The sequence below is a fragment of the Thalia democratica genome, chromosome 7 (genome assembly GCF_965202585.1).
Source record: "Thalia democratica chromosome 7, ktThaDemo2.hap1.1, whole genome shotgun sequence".
NCBI classification, from domain to species: Eukaryota; Metazoa; Chordata; class Thaliacea; order Salpida; family Salpidae; genus Thalia; species Thalia democratica.
In genome coordinates this window covers 38,137,874-38,159,247 of record NC_139171.1, presented here as the reverse complement: position 1 = coordinate 38,159,247, position 21,374 = coordinate 38,137,874, and the positions used below count along the sequence as shown (strand labels likewise).

General features: G+C 26.1%; 1 protein-coding gene across 2 annotated transcripts; it reads left to right on the top strand.

Annotated features, from left to right (window-relative positions):
• Positions 1-13,091: 13,091 nt before the first annotated feature.
• On the top strand, positions 13,092-20,628 carry LOC145840591 (uncharacterized). Of its 2 annotated transcripts, XM_082947896.1 has the most exons (8): positions 13,092-14,649; positions 14,953-15,086; positions 16,606-16,729; positions 16,937-16,993; positions 17,217-17,285; positions 18,440-18,500; positions 18,811-18,963; positions 19,823-20,628. In XM_082947896.1, the coding sequence occupies exons 1-8, from the start codon at positions 13,135-13,137 to the stop codon at positions 20,080-20,082; spliced, it is 2,373 nt and encodes a 790-aa protein (XP_082804022.1). In that variant the 5' UTR covers positions 13,092-13,134; the 3' UTR covers positions 20,083-20,628. The 2 variants fall into 2 exon arrangements, with proteins under 2 accessions (XP_082804022.1, XP_082804023.1); XM_082947897.1 differs by lacking the exon at positions 18,811-18,963.
• The last annotated feature ends 746 nt before the right edge of the window (positions 20,629-21,374 follow it).

Below are 21,374 nucleotides of genomic sequence, written 5' to 3'. Positions count from 1 at the left end.
TTCTAATAAACCTGAAAGTTGTATTTATGTTTTTTTTTTTGATAGCTTTGTAGCAAAATATGTTTAAAAGTGCTGTAAAAGTACACACTAGTAGTTATCAAATGATAATTTCATTTGAAAAATACGTTTTTATAGTTTTTTTTTCAACCTTAGTGAAGAAAAACTGCCCTAGTCTCTCTGAGGTTTTATTTTTCAAATCTTTTAAAAAATTTGGCACAAACTACAAACTCACCAAGTGTACTTTTTCTTATGTTTAATTAAAAGGAAGGTTGTATGTGTATATGATGCTACATAATATGTTCACTAAACTTATAATTCTTTTTAAAGATTAAACAACACTAGCCTATACTCATTTTCAAACTTATTTTTAACAATTATTTTCAAGTTATAACAAACAGCTTTATCTATGAATTTAGGGCATAGGGGGTCCCCCTTGATTTTTATAAGTCGATCTTATTTTATAGTTTTATCTGAGCTATCACATATTTTTTACAGTATAAAAAACTCTAAGTACTATTTTTGATATAAGCGATCAAAGTCAGTGACCTCAATAAGTTCCTAATGGAAGGCACAAACAAAAAACACAAAAAAAAAGACTATTTCATTAGAAATCAATCTACTCCTTCATTTTTTAACCAATCTTCTTCAAACTTTCACAGAAAGTCCATTATTAAATTTAAAAAATTAAATGGAGAAATTAGACTAAGAAATACACGAGGAATTAAATATAATTTAAGTTTGATATTGGTGGGAAATCATGCTAGGTAATTACCAATATTAATTTATTGAACTTAAATGTTTATTTGAAACCTGTCACCTTAAACTAAAGTTGATAATTTATTTTTGTATGGCTCAATAGTACCATAATATTCATCTTTTTAAGTAAAAAAACCTCAGTCTTACTATTCCTTTTACAACAATAAACAATTGCTTAGTATAACCAATAACACTTCGATTTCTAAAATACTTCAATTTCTATCAATATTTATCATTAATTATTTACAATATTATCAAAAACAAATGATAAGTTTAAGATTTTTTTTTAGAGATGACTAGGATAATTTGAATGAAGACAATTTAGTTAAATATTGTTGTTTAGAATCCCCTTTGTAGAAACTTTTGATTTGTCCAACCATTTGTCCACCAAATTTAATTAAACTATAATAATTTAATTAAATTTGTTGTAATTCACATTCTTATTAATTTTTTTTTTCTTTTATCAATTTTTTATCTAGGAAATGGCCAAGGCAAATGATAGTGTAATATACATCATTTTGCTTTGGGGCCAAATCGTAATAGATATTAACATTATCTATAAAATAAACATTTAAGAGTTTAAATAACATGCAAACTAAAGGAAAAAAACAAAATAAAAATAAAAATATTTAATGTTTGGTTCTAAGGCAATAATAATGAAAAAAAAAAACCTTAATTTTTGGAGGGACCCCATGAAATAATTCCAACTCCAAACCAATTTTTTTTTTTTTTTGAATTAAAGACAAAGGTGCATTCTCTAAAATAAAATAAAAATCTTTTAGATAGCTTTAAAGATAAGGAAAATAATTGACATAAAAGTTTTATATTTTTTGAAAAATTAATAAATTTGCCTATAAAATTTACTTCATGCTCGTTTTCTTAAACGGTGTAATTAAAATTTATTTTTATACAAGTAACACTTGTCTTGTTCATATTCTATTCAATTAAGACAGGTGCAATTTTTTTTTAGGTAAACTTTTTAAAGTATACTTCTTAGCAGATCGTTTGCAGTAGTAAGGTTTCGGAAATGTTCACATTCATATTATTTTTCAGCAAATCAGATGAAGTAATAAAACAACTAGAACATTACAATTTAAAGTTTATTGAACGACAAAAAAAGTGCTCAAAAACTTTTGAATAAGGACTTAGTGTACAAAAACGTATTACGGTTATCGATTAATACATTACGGACGCAGTTTATAGTATTTTCCAGGACAATAAGAACATATAAACCTAACCATTACTCGTTTTACGAAAAAAAGATTTAAATCGTCACCCCTAAATATATCAAGTAAAATGAACAGCATAGAATGAAAACAAAATCAAACGATTAAAACTACTAGTGCTATGTACTTGCAACCAACATTTTTAACTATTATATTTATTACTATATATTTAACATTTAAGTTAAAAATTTAACAAACAAGACAAATTAAGTTTGTTTTTGTTGTGTTAATTTGACAAAAGTTATTTAACTTTAGTAAATATTGTTCATACAAAAATATTTTTAATTAGACTATACAGCAAAGCAATTAATGAACAAAAAATTAATTTTAAATATATAAAAATAACTTGGTCAGTTTCTATTATGACACATTTTCAACTTTTTAAAATTAGATTTTTGGTTTTTTAATAAACCTAAACAACTTTAGTAAGTTAGTATACTGCACGTTTGAATTTAAATATTATTGAATGATTTAAAGAGCATAGTTAAAGTTTTATAACGCTTCTTATTCTGACAAAATTGGATTAGTTTTTAAAACAAAACCATAACAAGTAAAGTTTCTCTGAATCTAGTGGTTATAAACTTTTCACGTAGTATGTAAAGACTAGATGCATAAAGTCCTAAAAGTTTAAACTAAGGCATTTACACTAACTAGATACAGGTTTATCAAAATCGGCCATATAGCTTCTTGGATATCATCTTAATAAGTCAGGTGGTGATAAGCCGCAAGGGTTAAATGGGGACCATAACTAGTTAAGGGGCGATAAGGGGCATTTAGATATATTTTATGAAGATCTCGGTCGAAACTTTAGCTAGGTATTCTAAAGTTTTTTTTGTCAGAGTATTTCAGAGAAAAAAAATAAAAAATCCTGAGCACAATTTGGACTTTAAATTTATATTTTTGATATTTTGTGGCTATCAATTTTTATTTTGTAAAAATGAGGAGTTTGTGAAAATGATTTGAGAAATCCTGTATAAGATTTACGATTTACATAACCCTTTGTTAATAGCAGCTTAAGAGACAAACTGCTTTGTTCGAAAATTGTCGAAAATCCTTTAAAAATTAAAATATAAAAAATTACCATTCAAATATAAAAACAGGTAAATTGTAATAAAGTGATTATAAAACAACTACTTTAATATTTAACTACTTATTTTTTTTATAATTTATGTTACTTTGAATATTTGAAATTAATCAAAATTTAATGAAACTTAGTTAAAAAAGTCAATAAGAACTTTTAATGAATTTGTGCATAGTTTTTTTTTCAGTAGTTTTGTAATGGTTAAACAAACTTTCCTAATTAAAATATCAAGAATGACTACTTGAAAACAATTGTCAACAGTCAACACGGTTCGAAGCTTCAGTAAGTTTGTAAGTGGGTAAGTACCTAAAAAGAACAAACAATAAATGTTACACAATCTAGGAATTACATACCAAATTACCAAATAAATAAAAGATCTTTATAAGAACCAAGATACTATTAATACTTTATACAGTTTGACTCCGGCATAAATACAATATTTCTGTGGATTGAAAAATTAATGTTTAAAAATTATAGTTTTTTTATTAGCTTTTTCAAGTTTTATGACAAAAAAGTTTTTTTTTTTCAACCACTGAAGTTGATTGCAATAATTAAAACTTTTAACATGCTTTTTTACAATATTGAAGTTTGAAACAATATTGAAAAAAAAACTCAGTCATCAACCTGTGTATCCATGATAATTTAACAGCTTGATAATTATTTAATTTTAAAATCCAAAAGTTCAGCAAGTATCCTCACTAGAGCCTTTAAACCAGTTTTAAATTTTAAACACATAATTAACTTTATACTTCTTAATAGTGCTAAAAAGTTTTCTATAAGCAAAATAAATTAAACAAACCCATTATTTGAAAAGCCTAAAAATTAAAAACTTTATTTAAGTATACTTTGATAAAACAATTTTTTTCTTTGTTATTTTGGTCTTAATTGGACTTGCAACACAGTTAGACCTAACCCAGACTTATTCAAACTTTTTCTTTTTTGAAGAAGATTGTTAAAAAGGTTTAAACTGTTTTAAAGCAAAATATTAATGAAATTATCACAAAATAGACGTTTCTATAGTTAGCTGAATATTTGCAACCTTAAATTCATATTTATATCCTAGGGCACCAAACCTTAAATTGAGGTTGTATAGTTTTAATACTTCATATATGTGTTCTTGTAAGTTGTCGTAACCTTAACTTGAAATTAAAATTAAAAAAAAGCATTCCTGATGTCATTAAAATAAATTAAACTAATATTTTACTCTTCAAAAATAATGATACTATTTTTTTAGTAGAACAACAAAAAATACTAATAATGTAATAATTTATTTAACATTTATTCATTGGTAGCTATATATTTGCAATAACAGCAATAGTATTTTGAGATTTTAGCGCATCGTACGTCTTGTCCGTCATCTTCAGGCAGCTTTTATGGTACCATTTGTTGCAGTTGTCGCAGCCTAACTGTAATAAAGTGGTATACTGTTTTTGTGATAAGTTTTATAAAACGCTTTGCACTACATGAATTATCAAGATTTAAGTAATAAATAAAATAAAGCTAACAAATCCTTTCCAATGGTTAGGGTGTTTTGGATGGATAAAACTAACGACTGATTCAGCATTTAAAATCTAAATTATGTATAAAGGTTACAAAATACAGTTAAAACTTTATTATATATTAAATAATAACTTACTTTATCAAGGACGGTCTTATCTACTCGTTCACCATTATTTATCATTCCAGTATACTTGTGTTCTAAATATTCTACACTTTTAAATCTGGTTGTATTTAATAGTAAAAACATATACCCATGAATTACCTGTGTTAATTACATAAAGTTAATAAATAAACCTACTTAAACATTTCATGTTGTATAAGCAACTTACATTTCCATCTAGCTCATTACTTAATGTAAATATGTTGTCAAAAGTTATGCCCATCCAATCTCTAGTACTTTATCTTTGTATAATTGTATCCGGTCCAAATACGTCTTCTGATCCATGTTTCCAAATGTAATCAACCTTTTACAAATTTTAATTAATTTTTTTATATCTCAAACAATAAAAAATAGTATAAAATTGAATGCTTACTAGGTCCTCAGGTTGTTGAATTGTGTTATTTTCCCACTGTAAAATGTTTTAAATGTTCATATCAAATTGTTAGTCTACAAACTATAAATATAACTTAAAATTGGTTCTCTATCCGATTCTTTTTTTCCCTCTGGGTAAACAATAACATCACTTGATCTTCTTTTTAACTTAAGCTTTTCTGTAATTTTTGAAGCACTTTGTATCTGAGAATAATTAAAGCACATTTTGAAACGACATTTAGATTAACCAAATAATTAGACAATGCAAAAAAATATAAGTCTAAGTTATAAATCTAAAAGTTATAAACTTACGTTAGTTCCGGTACGATTTTCAGCAGAGACAGATTCTAAAAAAAAAAAAACAGTCATAACCTTTTAATATATAGAGTAGAAATAGCTAAAACTTATTCGCTAACCTTTATGTACAAACTTAATTGTTTTAACTTGAGTTAGTTTAATTATAATAAAACATTATACAATTACAGGATCTTTTACAATTTTAACAACGGTACAATGGAGCATATCGGACCATGACTCTAAAACATTTACAACAGAATGAAGATGATAAGTACATGAAAACTTATAAAGAAACAATTAAGTTAAAATAATCAACTTACTTTTTTTTTTGGGTGAGCTTTGTTTTTTGTTTTTGATGGTTGCACTTTCTTTTCCTTTTTCAGCTTTGAAACAGATATAATTAGAATTGTAATATATTTTTTATATATGACATCTAAACAAAATAAGTACCTATTTTTAGGGCAAGTTTGTTGAAATTCCCCTCATTTTTGAAAGGTGTTCCTTTAAGGCCATAGGGGGGGGGGGGGGGTAGAAGCCATTTTTTGACCAAAAATAACATATAGACTTATATTATAGTAAATTTCATAATCTTTCAGATGCTTTTTTTAGATTTTAAAAATATTGAGTAACTTTTTTTTTATGACCGGTTATATAAAGGGTTGTCTTTATAAAGGGTATATAAAGGGTAACTTTAAAGCCGTTTTTCTCGAGTTTTTAAAAACGGGCTTTAAAATCTATCTTCTCCTTCATTTTTCAAGCAATCTTCTTCAAATTTTCAGGAAATGTTCCTTACATTATGAGAAAAAAACATTATTTGTGAATTTTAATAATTTTAAAAATAAAAATTTTATGACAAAAAAAAAAAAAAAAGTGATTTTTTTATCAAAAAAATTTTTTTTTTTTCAAGAAAAGGTATTTTTACTTAAAATTTTTTAAAGTCACAAATAACGTTTTTTTGTTATTGTATAAAGAATAGACTGTGAAAGTTTAAAGAAGATTGCTTAAAAAATGAAGGAGGAGATAGATTTTGAATGCATTAGTCTTTTTTTGCCGTTTTAGTTTTTCCTTCCCCATAAGGAACCTGTTATGCGGCCCGACTTTGGCCGGTCATATCTCAAAAACTAATTTGAATTTTTAAAAATGGTAAAAAGCAACTTGAAGCTTAGTAAAAACTCTATAAAATAAGATCAACTTGTAAAAAACATGGCCTACCCCCCCCCCCCCCCCTATGGCCACCTTATTATTACGTTTCGCCCAACTTTCTTTATCATAAACGTTGTCTTCATCTTTTTTTATTACTAAATTCCCCTTAAAGATTGGATTATCTTCCTCATGGGTAATACATCTGAAAAATAACGTTTATAAAATTAATATTGTTTTATTTTAACCATGTTTAAAAGTGTTTACCTAGCTCTTACGGACTTTTCTACTTCTAATACAAATTCTGGAATGTCCAGTAACTTATTCTTAAACCGTTTACATCTATTTTCTGTTTTGGTAAGGATATTATTTTTAAAAATTCAAAACCAATTTTCAATGTGAGAATTGGTATCTCTTTTTTTAGGACAATTTCTAAAAGGAATACCGCACCACAAAACTAAAACTCCCATGTAGGTAGTTACTAAAGCTTTTGGTAATTTTGGGGCGTAATATTGGTTCGTAACAATGTTGTTTTGCTTTGAGTTTGCTTTTACAGTTTCATTGTAGATTCCTGTTTTTAAAAGGCTTAAGTAAGTAAGATTTTTATGAAAAATAAGTAATAGAATAATATTCATTACCATTAAAAATTTGTCCGTAAAGAGTTCTTTTGTATAACAATAGTTCTTGTATATTTTTCTTGTTAATTGAGTTAAGTTCTTTATCAATGTTTTTGGCGGCATTAGTTTTTAGCTCTTCATCAGGAAGCTCTGTAACTAAGCTTACTAAACGTTTTAGAAACGTTAAACTTTCTTCTGTTTTTTCACTTTGTTTTCTTGTCGTTGATAATATACACAGATGTTGAAATGTAAGCTTTATTTCAGATAAGGTTTCACAGTTGATCTTCAATTTTTGTTATGCATTTATTAAGTTAATAGTTATTCAATATAATAAATTTTACTAACTATGTTTCCAACTACATGTTTGTACAAAAGTTTTGTGGACCAACCTTCAGTTGATTTACTTATATGGCTCGCAATAGTCTTCATGATGTGTGAGGAACACACATGAATGATAATTTTGTCTTTTTTCACATCATTATGGTACCATCTGATAAAAAATATATACACTTAATTTCTTGAAGAACTTGTAAGTTAGAGTTACTAACCTATTAATATAATCTTCAAGTGATTCTTTATTCATAACATTCAACAAGGAATGAATGAAAACATAGCTAAAATCCGTCTCAGCTTTATATGGAAGCAGTTTTGAAAATCGCTGTACGGAGTACAACCATTTTCTCAAAAATGAGGAGACGTCTGGTACAGTGTGACTGTTGCTCCGCATTTCCGCCACGGGCAAAGATGGTCTGCCTCTTTTAGCACCAGGCAAAACTATGGCATAGTAAAAAATCTTACCCTTCATTGTTGAAGGTTTTTTAACTACGCCACCGGTTGCAACTATATATAAGCTGAGGTCTGGTACAGACTTTAGATGTTGTAAAAGAATTTTTATACCTAGCAAAATATAGTAACATTAATTACAGTACTGTTAAAAGAAAGTTAAATATCTTATAATTTATAATTTTTTTTGTATACCTCTTTCGGAGAACATATAAATTCCAAAGGTATCCATATTTAATTGATGGATATAACCTTTGAGAATTTTGCTGTTAGAGTCTCCTAGCTCTAAATACATTTTAAGAGACACTAGCACGTCAAACCAGTTGGGTGTTTTGGTCTTTAGATATTCATACATGATTTGGCTCAACTGAGAAGGTAGTATACTGTAAAAGTTTAAGTTCATAAATTAATACTTTTTAATTAGTAATTTAAAAAAATGGATTGAATATATAACAGTATTTGAACTACCGAGCAGTTGAGTTACCACCTCTGAGTTGATCCTGTATTCCTTCTGGAAGAACACTATCTTCTGCTAATTTTCTTAGCGCGTGACCTTCAACAATTATTTTTTCTGCTACTTTTTTTCTTTTATTTTTAGATAAATGTCTAGAATGCGACTCTCCAATTTTGTGTAAAATTTTACCTTTGTATGAATAACCCATTTCAACGTAGCTTTTGGATACAGTTATTCTGTAAAAGCATTTAGTTATTTTATAATTAAAAAAAAACAAAAAAAATCTTACTTTTCACTCATTGTGAATATGTGTTTTGTGTTACAGCGTGAGTGTTTACAGTCAGCAACGGCTCTAAAGAACGGTATGTTTTTTTTATTTGAACTCATTTTCTTTACATGGCTATTTCTAAAAACTAGCACACAATATGGGTTGTGCCTGTTTATATAATCATCATACTATGTTAGACCAATATTTTTGCAAACTATAAGTTTTAAAACAAAAAATCTTTTTGATTTTAGCTTTATCAACTGTCCATACTTTTTCTTTGAATGGTCCTAATAGTTCTAAACTCGGAATTTTCATCACTTTCAAGGATTAAGTTGTTATCATAGTTTTTATCTAACATTTCATTCTCTGATTCAAACTCGCTAGCTAGACTTTTAGAGCTGCTGTAAGAATTGTCAGAGATGTTTCTATCATTTCTATAAAGATGTTTATTACAACTCAAACATTTTTAATTATTATGTTAGTTGTTTGTAATATGACAGGTTGTACTTTTTTGTCAAAGTTATGACAGATTATGACGTCAGAAGTGCTTTTTTTTTTTTTTTTTTTCAAGTTAAGATTAAGACGACTTACAAGAACACATATATGAAGTATTATAACTATACAACCTCAATTTAAGGTTTGGTGACCTAGGATATATGTAACTAGACAGTTTTTACGGGTTTTTTGTCTTCAAGTGTCGATTATGACGTCAGAAATGTTTTTTTTTTTAATTTTAATTTCAAGTTAAGGTTTAGACGACTTACAAGAACACATATATGAATTATTAAAACTATACAACCTCAATTTAAGGTTTGGTGCCCTAGGATATAAATAAGAATTTAAGGTTGGAAATATTCAGCTAACTATAGAAACGTACAAAATAGTTACTTAACAATAAGTTTACTCACAACTAAATTAAGTGCACATATTTATACATTTGTTTAAAATTTAATTAAGTCTTAATGTTTTACACAAGTTGTTTTTAAGTTTTAAAGTTTTTCTCAAACTTTACAGGTTTTAAAGATTTTAATGAGGTCTGTAGATTATAGTTTGCTATTTCTGTTTTAATTTATGAAGTTTAAGTTAATATTACAAAAATAAAGTACTGTTTTATGAGATACTTCAAGTTGATATAAGTATGTTGTGTTAAGTAATAATATTTGAAACTGAGTACCATTTTATCAAGTTAGGAAATAGTCATGCTTGTTCATATTTCTGTGAGTTATATAGCTCTATGTATTGTATTCAAATTATTGTCTCTATGTATCTCTATGTATTTGTATTTTCTACAAATATCAAAGCTGCAATTGGAATTTACCTTCTCAATGTCATTGCTACAGAAGTATCTGATCCTCTTACAAGCCCATTTGAAAATACTTTGCTGTTTTCTCAGAACAAATTTTTGGTGACGCTCAACAGGTTAATAGTTTAGTCTAAACCCTTTTCTACACTAAGCAGAACCTCTCGCCCTGGTTTAGTCAGTTGATTAAGTGTTTTCAAGATTAGTTCTCTAGCTTTACTATACATTACTAAATTTCTAGTAATCGCAGACCAGAACTCATGAGCTACCGAAAGCTCCATAATTAGATATTACCATGTCAAAGCTACAAAAGACTTGGGATTTTGCACACAAAATAATTTCTGCTTACTACCCTAGCTTGAGTGGTAGAACAGAGGTTGCTGGAAAACAAGCAAAATAATTGCAAAGATCTATTGTTAAAGGCATAGGGGGTCCATCATTTTTTTTCTAAATAACATTGGCTCTTGTATCAAAGCTTTAAGTATAAAATACAATCCAGTTTTTATAAAAATTAAAAGTGTTATTTAACTTATGAGATATTGTAATTTGTGTAAAATGCTTTTAATACAAACGTTTAGACCACCAATTTTTTGAGGTCAATTTTCTTGATAATTAAAAAAATCACTAAAAATCTATCTTCTTCTTCATTTCTTGAGCTAAAGACCTCAATTTTTTAGGAAACTTCCCTATAATAGTTTAAAAAACTTTGGATTTTGCAATTTTGTAAAAAGTAAAATTTCAGATGAAAAAGCAAAAAAATATGTGTTTTTTTAAACAAAATTTTAGTTTTTTTAAATAGAAGGTAAATCCTGCTTTGAATATATTTAAAATTTAATGATGGACTTTCTGTGAAAACTTAAAGAAGGTTGGTTAAAAAATTAAGAAGATAAATTTTTAATGAAATAGTTGTTTTTGGTTTGCACTGTTCATTAGGAATCTATAAAGCACACCAAATTTGATCACTCATATCTCAGATATTACTTTTAATTTTTTTAAACAGTTTAAAATGTCTGATAGCTCAAATAAAAATCTGTAAAATAAGATCAACTTGTAAAATTAAGGGGGACTCCCCTATGCCCTAAATGTACCAGGAATCTTTGATAACAATAAAATTTTGAGATGTTTTATCTTCAATACATCTGGCAGAAATTGTCAATTGTCTCAGACTAAATCATATATAGCTGTCATCTTAAAGATAGTTTTTTTTTTAGAATAAACAAGACATGTTTTTCAATCCAAGTCTAGTTGACCCTAGAAAAAGGAAAATGGAGGAAAGCTCAAAGAAGAGATGCTATGTACAATATTTGTATAGAATTCAGAAATACTTAAGCAGAGAGTTAGAGAGATTAGATCGTTTTATGTTGATAATAAATGTCTAATACAGAATCAGAGCAGTGCTCATCTGCAAAAATAAGACAGAGTGGAGTAAAAATTTGACTACTTACCAAATGATTAATTTATAGTCTAAATTGTAGTTCAAGAGACTCTCTTGGAAAAAGTTAAAGTTCCTAAGATTGTACATCCAATGTCAACCATTATTGATTCAAGGTTTTTCATGATAGATACAGAAATTTAATCAGCCATGAAATTCATGGTTTTTATACACTGCTAATGACCACTCCAATGGTGCCACTACTTGTTAACCAAATACAAGCTAGGTAGAAAACAGCACAGTTTCTGTTTGAAAGGTTCAAGAAGGAAATAATGTACCACTTGCTTTATGCAGGATTACCACACACTCAAGAGTACTCAGATAGTTAAGTGTAAATTGGACTGCTTCAAAGTTTTTGAAAAACTCAGGCCAAATCAGGCTAGTTTGATTTCTTTTTGCAAAATTTAAGGTAGTTTGTATAATGTATTTTTGTATTGATTTTTCAATGTCCTTTATAAAATTTAGTTTTTATTAGTTTATTAGTAAAACTTACTTCAGTTTTTGGCTTCTACAAATTATATACTTTTAATTTTGTCATTAATTTAAGCTAGTTTGATGCAGCTTGGAGTAGTTCTTTTTTGTTCACTCAGGCTTGCTTTTTAGCTTAAAGGAGTATGTAACACTGCCTACACCAATTGAATGACTTTAACGCAAGGGGGTTTGAAAGTAAAGTGATTAGTAAAAGAAATCTTGGTAGGAAGCGCTTTTTACACAACGTTTAAAAAAATCAGAAAGTTTTATTTTTGTCTCAAAGAGTGTAACTTAAATAAAAAAAAATTGTAATTGTTTAACAATTTTAATAACTAAGTGTATGTACTCTAACTTTGTTTTATTTATATACAAAAAAATAAACATGTTTTTGGAACTTTAATATCTCTTTTATAGTTACACCAGTTTAAGAACAAAGGTTTTACTGCCATTTAAGCTCCTTTAAGCTAGTTTGAGAATATTTATATAAAATACTTATAGTTTCAATATTAAACGTACTGTAAGGCATATGAAATTTAACAAAAACTTTTAAAAACCAAACTTGACTATGTAAAAGTAAAAGATGATGAAAAAGGTACAAAGGTATCAACTAATAAACTGTTATTCAAACTTATAAATTTTAAGTTTACAAATGATATAATTAGCAGTTTTCTTACTCTTGAATTTTGTGCAGAGTAGATAGATAAATGAAAAGTTTATTGCAAACCAGATTATTAAGAAAACACACTTTGTATAAAAATGATAAGTGTAATAATAACTTTATCAAGTCCTAAAACTTTATGATAAAAAAATCAGATAAAACATGTTCTAAAAAATATGGCTTCTAGTGGTTGTAGTTTATTTCTAGTTTATTAGTGTTATAAAAAAAAAATTATTGATTCTCTTGTTTAAATATACTATTTAACTGCAAATGTTAAATAATTCACTATTTATAATTCACAATTTCACTAAATGTGTAGAGAACATACACAGCTAAAGGCTAAAGTAGTTTACATTTCATTTAAAGTTAATCATGTAGTTTTAAGATTTTTCAATAGAGTTACCAATAAACTCATACAGTCTGGGAATACTCAATCAATTTGTTTGTTTTTAAAGTTGTTACCCTTGTACAGTAAAAACTAACTTACACTTCACAAAATTAATTGATGATTGTGTTTCTCAGTTATTTAAATAACAATTAAGTTTGTGTTTTACTACTATACCTAAATTTAGAATGTCTAAAAAAATACTTTATAAGTTACTATTTATTGTATAAATAAATGGAATCTGCAAATAATCAAAATGGAGATCTAGATGAAAAAGAAGCACCTGATGTCAGTTTAAACTTAGATAACAAAGGCATGAATAGTGGTGAAAAGAATAAAGCAACATCCTACTTGTATGACCTAGAAGTTACTGAAAATGATACAGAATCTAACAGCAGTTTTGGAGATTTTGATAGTGAAAGTTTTTGGGATAATGACTCTACTTCTAAAGAATCTTCTAGCATTACAAATATTCAAAAAAGAGAGCTGGCTGGTAGCTTCTTAAATGAAGAATCTAAGGATTCAAGTGAAGTTATCAGAAACGATGAAAAACAAATTTTTAAAACAGAAGAGAAAAAACACAATAAACCAAATGATAATGACATTAGTATTTCACCAATTTCTACAGATAATTCTGAAATAAGCTCTTTTACTGATGAAAGTCACCAACAAAGTTTTGCTAAAGAAAAAACTGAAGATTTAAAAAATTCACACAACAGTGTTCAGTCTAATAAAATTAATATTGATCAGCCAAAGGTAGATATTTGTAAAAACCAAAAAGAGGATCTTGGACAGTTAAAGGAAGATGAATTAACAGAAACCAACACAACTCATGAATGTACTGAAAAACACATACAAAATGACAATTTGGAAAGTGGAAAAATTAGTATTGTAAAAGAAAATATTCAAAGTTCAAGCTGTTCTGATAACTTAAAAATAGATGAAAAAATTGAGAGTACAAAACTTAAGTGTGAAAGTAAGTTATCTGTTGAAAACACAAGCTTAGATAAAAATAATTTTAAAAGTATGAAAATTACAAATGAAGACAATAGCACTAAAGCTGATGATAAATCTCATTTAAATAATCAACAGGACATCAATGAAAGAGTTAATGATAATGATACAGAAAATAAGACTACAAAAAATGAGTCAGATACTGATAGTATAAAAGATACAGATGATGAGGATGATAGTTTTGGTAAATTTGATACTGATAAAAAACAATTTTATGACTTTAATGACAGTGACAAACAAAACAAACAAGAGTCTCTTAATCAAAATTATGATAATGTTAATACAAACATAGAAAATCATGATGTTAAAAGTGTTATTATCAACAAGAATGATGAACTTACAGACTTTGACAAAAAAGTTAGTGTTAAAGCAGATGAATTTGAAGATTTTGATGATGGTAATATGTTAGAAAGTGATGGTTTTGCAGATTTTGATGATGGTAATATGTTAGAAAAAGATGGTTTTGCAGATTTTGATGATGAAAATTTTTCCACAAATGATGGGTTTGGAAGTTTCTCTGATGGAGTAAAAAGTGAAAACAATGAACTACAAAAGTTTGATGATACTGATAACAGTTTTGGAAACTTCAGCAATGCCGGTTCAGATCAGTTTGGAGACTTTGAAGAAGATGGTGATGGTTTTGACGATTTTGATGATAAAAATTTTGAAAATTTCAATGATGAAGAAATAAATGTTGAAAAAAGTTCTGATTTTTCTAAAACAAATAAATTTAAAGTAAGTGAAAGTTATTTTTGTAATTATGTTTTTTTATTCATAAGACAGTTTTGAACTTAAAAATTTATTTTCATGAGTTGTACCATATTTAACTAAGTTTGTGATTTTTTTTACTATTTTTTATGATTTTATAAAAATCTTTAATGGAGGTATTATTTCAATGAAGGGTATTCCCTTTGTAAACATAATATTTGATTTTTTTCAATGTTGTTTATTTTTTCAATAACACCCAACTTTTATCTTTGCCACAAAATAGCAAGACTTCAGTTGCTAAATAAAATAACATTCTTATAATAATTTAAGAAAAGAGACTTCAATCTATGGTTTTCAAATATAAGTATGAATTCAGATGACAAAGAAAACAGTAATCTACTGCTTATTATGTCTTACATTAACTCAAGTACCTTGTTCAAAACTTCTTTAAAAACAAATAATAAGTAAGCAGTTGTTTAATTTTTTACCTAAACCCTAAAAATGTTTCATGTAATTATTTAATTTAATTGTAATTTGCACATTGTTCTCACCACATTAATGAACACAGGAAAGCTCTAACCCCTGTAATATTATTATATTAATACTATTATCAAAAATAGACTTCAGTTGTGAAACTAGATTATTTAACTTGAATTGTTATTAGTTAATTTTCAAAATGTTTCCTCAACAGTTTTTATGTATTAATTTAATGGAATCAATAGTGCTAAAAACCTAGTTCCTCAGCTTAAAACAAATATTTTTATTAAGTTAGATTGAATTAACATATTTAAAAATATTCATCTTTATCATGTTTAAAATATACTTTTAATGGTAGAATATAGCTACAACATAATTTAAACAATTTAGAAGAAAGTATTTTAGTTTTAAGTTTTTAGTTTCTGTTTTAAAAATAATAGTTTTGTCTATTATTTTGTAGTAAAAACTTTGCAAAAAAAATTGATTTTACAAAATTTAATAAACTGTATAATTACTATTATAGGAAGGTTTTTGAACGTATTTATATACTATTTGCAACTTAATATCAATTGGTTATTCATTTTGTTTTATATTTTTTTACACAAAGCTTTTCAAAACTATACGAGTTTCATTGTCAAGTGAAAAATTTTAAGTGAAATTTGAAAAATTTTTTGGTAAGTGAACAGCTTTAAAAAATAACTTTAAATTATGACGTATGAATAAACTCAAATAAATACAAAATTTAGAGATTTAGCAAGTAAAAATAAAGATATGTTTATTAATAGATTGTTAATAATTTTGTTTTTCCATTTAATGCTATTTGCGTATTTAAATAAGGTCGCTCTTCCTCAATCAATATTGATTCCATGCTGTAGAGTTCGCTTTGCTTACATCGTTTCAAAACTATAAATTTTTGAACTATGTCAGAGTTTTGACAGGGTATGCAATTAAAAAGATGTTCAAATATAGCGCTGTTTTTATCTGTTCCTCAGTGGTCTGTAATTCGTCGGAATATTTGCCGTGATGTTTCTCCTATGTAATTTAAAGTTATTTTTTAAAGCTGTTCACTTACCAAAAAATTTTTCAAGTTTCATTTAAAGTTTATCACTTGACAATGAAACTCGTATAGTTTTGAAAAGCTTTGTGTAATAAAATATAAAACAAAATGAATAATCTATTGATATTAACGTGCAAATGGTATATAAGTCTGTATAATGCTTTGAAAAACAAAAAATGGAATAAGAAACTTTTTTCAGTAATATATATATGCAAAGTAGCTTTGTGTCAAGAAATTCTTTGTTTGGCTATTATGTGATTGCATTTTTTAAGAGTTTTAAAGTCTAAGCTCTAAAGACCATCCATATTATTTTAAAAGATTTTGTAAAGTTTAATAAACAATAAAACAGTTTCATCATGCATACCTATGTAAAAGTAATTATAAATTTTTGAAGCAACTTAAAGATTATTCTAAGCCTAAATAAGTTACCTGATAAAATAAATATTTAGACCTGAAACTATTTGGAACCTGCTAAAAGACATAGATACTGCTGTTGCATTGAAGTTTAAGTATGAAGGATGTAAGCTACATAGGAATATGTTGAATGAGCTTAATTTAAATTCGAACAATATTGTTAGTTTTATATATGGAATTTTAGCCTGTAGTAAAGATTTTAGTTATTTTTGGAAACATAAAGATTAACGTTCAAAGTCAATCTAAAAAACCAATTTTACTTTTTTTAAACTTAATTTTTTGTATTAAAAAGTAGCAATCGATAAGTTTTATAGGTTTATAAACTAAAATAAGTATAAAGAATATTTAAAACAAGTCTGTCTACAGGTATACCAGGGCTCAACAAAACCATACGTTGTTCCAACATACTTTGCTGCTTCTTTAGTTAGTTTTTTACTTTTTAGCTTTGTTTATAACAATATTTTGATATATCTAGTAATTTACTTTTGGTTTGTGTTTTTATTAAGAAATAATTTATCATAGTCTATCTTTTTACTATTACAATTTCTGAGTAATAATATTTTTAATAATTTGTTCTTGTCTTATGTTTTATTTTTTAATATCATTGTAAAATATCAATCTGTTTTGCTTATAAAAACTATTTCAGCAATCTATGGAGTCTAGTGTATTAAAACCAGTTTCTGCAACAGAAAGAATTACTGCTTATGATGAAAAAGTATGTGTTTTAGTTAAAGCTTAATAAATACGTTATGTATAAATGCACTGAAATAAGGTTTGCATTATCAATGGTAATTTTTTACTTTTTTTTTAAGTTATTTCAAGTTTTCAGAACACTTTTATGATAATATTATTTTAGTGATTAAAATTTATGATTGTTAAGAAATTTTTATTTGACGACTACCAAGTTATCCTAATTAGATAAAAAGATTAGAGTTGAACTTTAAATATTTGTGTCACACGTAATTTTTAATTAAACTGAATTAAACTTATATAAAGTTATTAATTTATTTTTAAATTATAGCTAAATAAGTACTAAAAAATATTTGATTGTATATACTTTATGTATTTATTTGGAAATATTAGTAGAACAATATAAGTTATAATGAAGCCAAAAAGTAATCAGTGTAGTTTATTAATTTTATAAAACAAATACAAAAATCTTATCAAAAATTTAAATTTATAGCTCATTTATTGTTGTAAATGTTATTCTGGAATGAACTTTTTAACCATATATACCTTTAATTTTTGCAATCAAAGTTGATGAGTGATAAAGTCAAAGAGAAGCAACATAAACTTTCTTGAAAATAATCTCATTCTTAAATGTTCTGCTTTAATTTTTTTATATTTTCAACATTTACTGTTTTGATAACAACACAAAACACTAACATTTAAAATTTTATTTCTCTTTAAAACGTGTATATTCTCAAGTCTTCAAAAAAACATAAAACCCAACCATCCAAGATCAAAACTTTTTGTTAGAAAAAAAATGACATGAATTTAAAAACCGATAAAAAATATATATATAAGTATTGTCAACTTATCGACTATTTTGTTTAAGAAAGACAACTGTAGCACTTGCTTTAAAAACCTCTGAAAATCTTCAGCAGTATATATTAGTTTTTTTATGCACACAGTTAAAACAAGCAATAAAGTTAATAACTACTGAACAAAATATAACTTTACATGTATAACTTAATAAAACTTTGATTTCTAAATAGTTTTAGAATATTTTTATTGTATCATAAAATCATTTATATAATATATTACATTAGAGCTTACAATAATGTTGATAGCAAAGTGTATTATAAGTAAATGCTCCGCTTTAGCATTCTATAAGTTCTAAGCATTAAAAATAGTAAATATTTGTAGTTAAGAAATGACTCGTCCACTCAGAAAAATAATGAGCAGCAAAAGTGGACAACTGAAACAGGTAATAAATAATAATTCACTTATTATTTTTTGATTTAAAGACGTTATAATTATAATAGGAGTTTTTTTATAAAAATGTTTTTACATAATTTTTTTATTCAGTATACGCTTGCAATTAAATTTTGTACACTACGTTAACACAAAAATAGCCAACTATAGTACAAAAACTTAATCTTATTAAAAAGCAAAGTAATTAAAATTGCAAATTTCTAATTACTTAGGTTTGCTTGATTAGCTCATCTAGAGTTGAATAGCAACTTTGTATTTGAGTAATTAATAGTTTTTTGTAGAAACTAGCAACTAATTTTCAGCTTGTAGCGAATTGCCACCTAGTTTAGTTTCTTCCATCGAAAAAGGTTGTGACACCACCGAAAATACGCCATCGTCGCAACAAATTGAGTTTAATCTCGATTGTTTTGCTGTTGATGATATCAAGAATAGTGAAAACAACGGTCAAGAAAAAGGTACTTATTTCTATTATGAGGCATTTCGTTATGTTCGTGTACGATGTTTGGTAAATTTAAGTTTTTGAGAGGATTTATAACTTTGATACAGTAAACTTCATCCTTGGTATGCACTGTTAGTCAGCGATAAAAGTACAAGATAAAATGACTCTTCATAATTTCAAAAAAAATTGAATACCTTAATTTATTAACAAAGTAGTTTTATAAAACTAATAATTTATTTGTAATCAAAATGTGATATAAGAAGAGTTTTAAATATTGCAAAACGTTGTAGTTTTATTAAAATTTTTCATAAAAGAAATGGTTGAAAATATATTAATTATGTTTTAGAAAGTAGTGAATATTTTCAACTAAAATAAACTTTTGTTTATCTGATGTATATAAAAAGTAAAATATACTTCGTCATTTGTAGTTAGTTAGCAAATATGTTTTAAAATGTATAATGTACTAGAATATAATAGCAATAAATTTATTCTAATCAATTATTTAGTTTTATCCTAATTTGTTTTTGACTTAATAGTGTGTTTTTAATTTCTTAATTGTGGTTGTAATGTTCAATTATTACATATAAATGTTTTGAAATGTATTTTCATTTTCACATAAATTTAATTAAGTTTGATTTTTTTAATATCCTAACTATTATTTCATCACATTTAAAGCAATTTTTAACCCAGCCTATTTTTTATATGTTTTTAAAAACAATTATTACACTGCTTTGATAAATCTTTACTGCTTTAGTTTAAGTAAAATAATAAAACAAATAATTTTTGTAAAAGTTTAAGCTGTTCTTTATCTTTTTTTATTTTAAAAAAAATATTAGCGAAGTTTCTCATCACTTCTCTTACTAATCAAACCACAGATCAGGACAAGCTCGACCCGGACCTCCTCATGCTCGCCCAGCTCCCGTCACATTCAAAAGTGGGAAAGTCCCCTGGCCAGGACAAAATATCCAAGCTGCTCGCCACCATCAAGTCGACGAGGAAGGAGGAGGTTGCCACCAGCAACGCCGAGGAGGAGTTGAGTGCGGAGGTCAGGGAGCATTTGGGGAAACTCCCGGATATTTCGTACATGAGGTCGAGCGTTTTGATGTTTCCTCCCGATAAAAAAGACTCTGATTGATAGGTTTTTGAATTTTCAACTTGAAAGTTTGAAAAAGACATCCAAGTAAATTGGGTTAATTTTTAGATATTTTTTTTAATAATTTAGTTTATGAAGCCAAGAAACAAAACTGAACTTCAAAAGTTTCGTACATTAAATAAGCTTTTATTTAGTAAATGTGAGATGGTTGAATAAGGTGTTTTAAATTTATAAACACAAGTATTATGTATTTATATTGATTTAATCAAAACATAAACCCAAACATAAAATATTTTTTTCTAAAACACTTTTATCGGTTGATATTGACTCTTTTCATTTAGAATTAATGTAAAAATTTGAAGCTAATTATTTATAGTATACTACTGAATACTAAGTTTTTTTCCTAGAAAGTAGTTTTCAATTTACTGGTGATTTAAGAAAAATATATTGATAAAATATATTGATTTTTTTTACTTTACTTAATTTTCATTCGTTGCACACTTAGCTATGGTAGCTCATAAATAAGTATGTTTTATTTTACTTTTGAATTTTAACTAAGGGTAGATTTTTAATAAAAATATAAAATTAGCAAGGTACGTAAATATTTAAGATTAATAAGCTTATCCTTTTGCACTTTATTTTTGAGTAATTTTTTTATTCTGATCATTGTGTATTTTAAAAGTTATAGTTTTAACTGTTTTTTTATGCAAAATAGTTTAATTCGAGAGACCAATTAACGCTTTATAAACACTATTTGTGTCATTAATGTAAAAGTTTTATTTTTTTCTTTATTAAAAACCTTTTTTCAGTTAAAATGTTTGGTACATAGTTTTCTGTTTGTTAATTTACTTAGAATAGGTTGTATTGTTTTTTATTTGTATTTATTTAGAATCGTTATATACCAACTGCTATAGCTAAAACATTAGATTGTTACTCATTTTAACCTATCTATTTGTAAGTAAAAAACTCTGAATATTTTAGTATTTCACTTTTTGTATGCTAAAGTAAAAAATTTAAAAGAAAATTTACTGATTTATTTTTACATTGTGCAATAAATATTAGTTAGTTATAAGTTTTATCGTTGTTTTTTTGATCATATTTGTCGTTATATTCCTTTTTTTAATATTTTTGAAGATAGATTTTGTTGTTTTAATTAGTCAGGTTATAAATTAGGTTATAAATCAAAGTCAGGAAAAATGAAAAAATAAATAAAGTCAGGAAAAAATAGGGGTTTTTGAAAAAAAGTCATAAAATTTGATATAAAAATGCGCTTAATAAGAAAGTTTATCATCACTAGAAATTGCATTTTGCTAATGCTGTTTTCTGAAAAATTT

What these genes read in the sequence shown, in the direction of transcription:
- LOC145840591 (XM_082947896.1), top strand. Translation starts at nt 13,135, where the DNA reads ATGGAATCTGCAAATAATCAAAATGGAGATCTAGATGAAAAAGAAGCA. An exon ending in ATTTAAATTCGAACAATATT is followed by an intron (nt 16,730 to 16,936) that starts GTTAGTTTTATA and finishes GTCTGTCTACAG; the next exon opens with GTATACCAGGGCTCAACAAA. An exon ending in TTACTGCTTATGATGAAAAA is followed by an intron (nt 17,286 to 18,439) that starts GTATGTGTTTTA and finishes AAATATTTGTAG; the next exon opens with TTAAGAAATGACTCGTCCAC.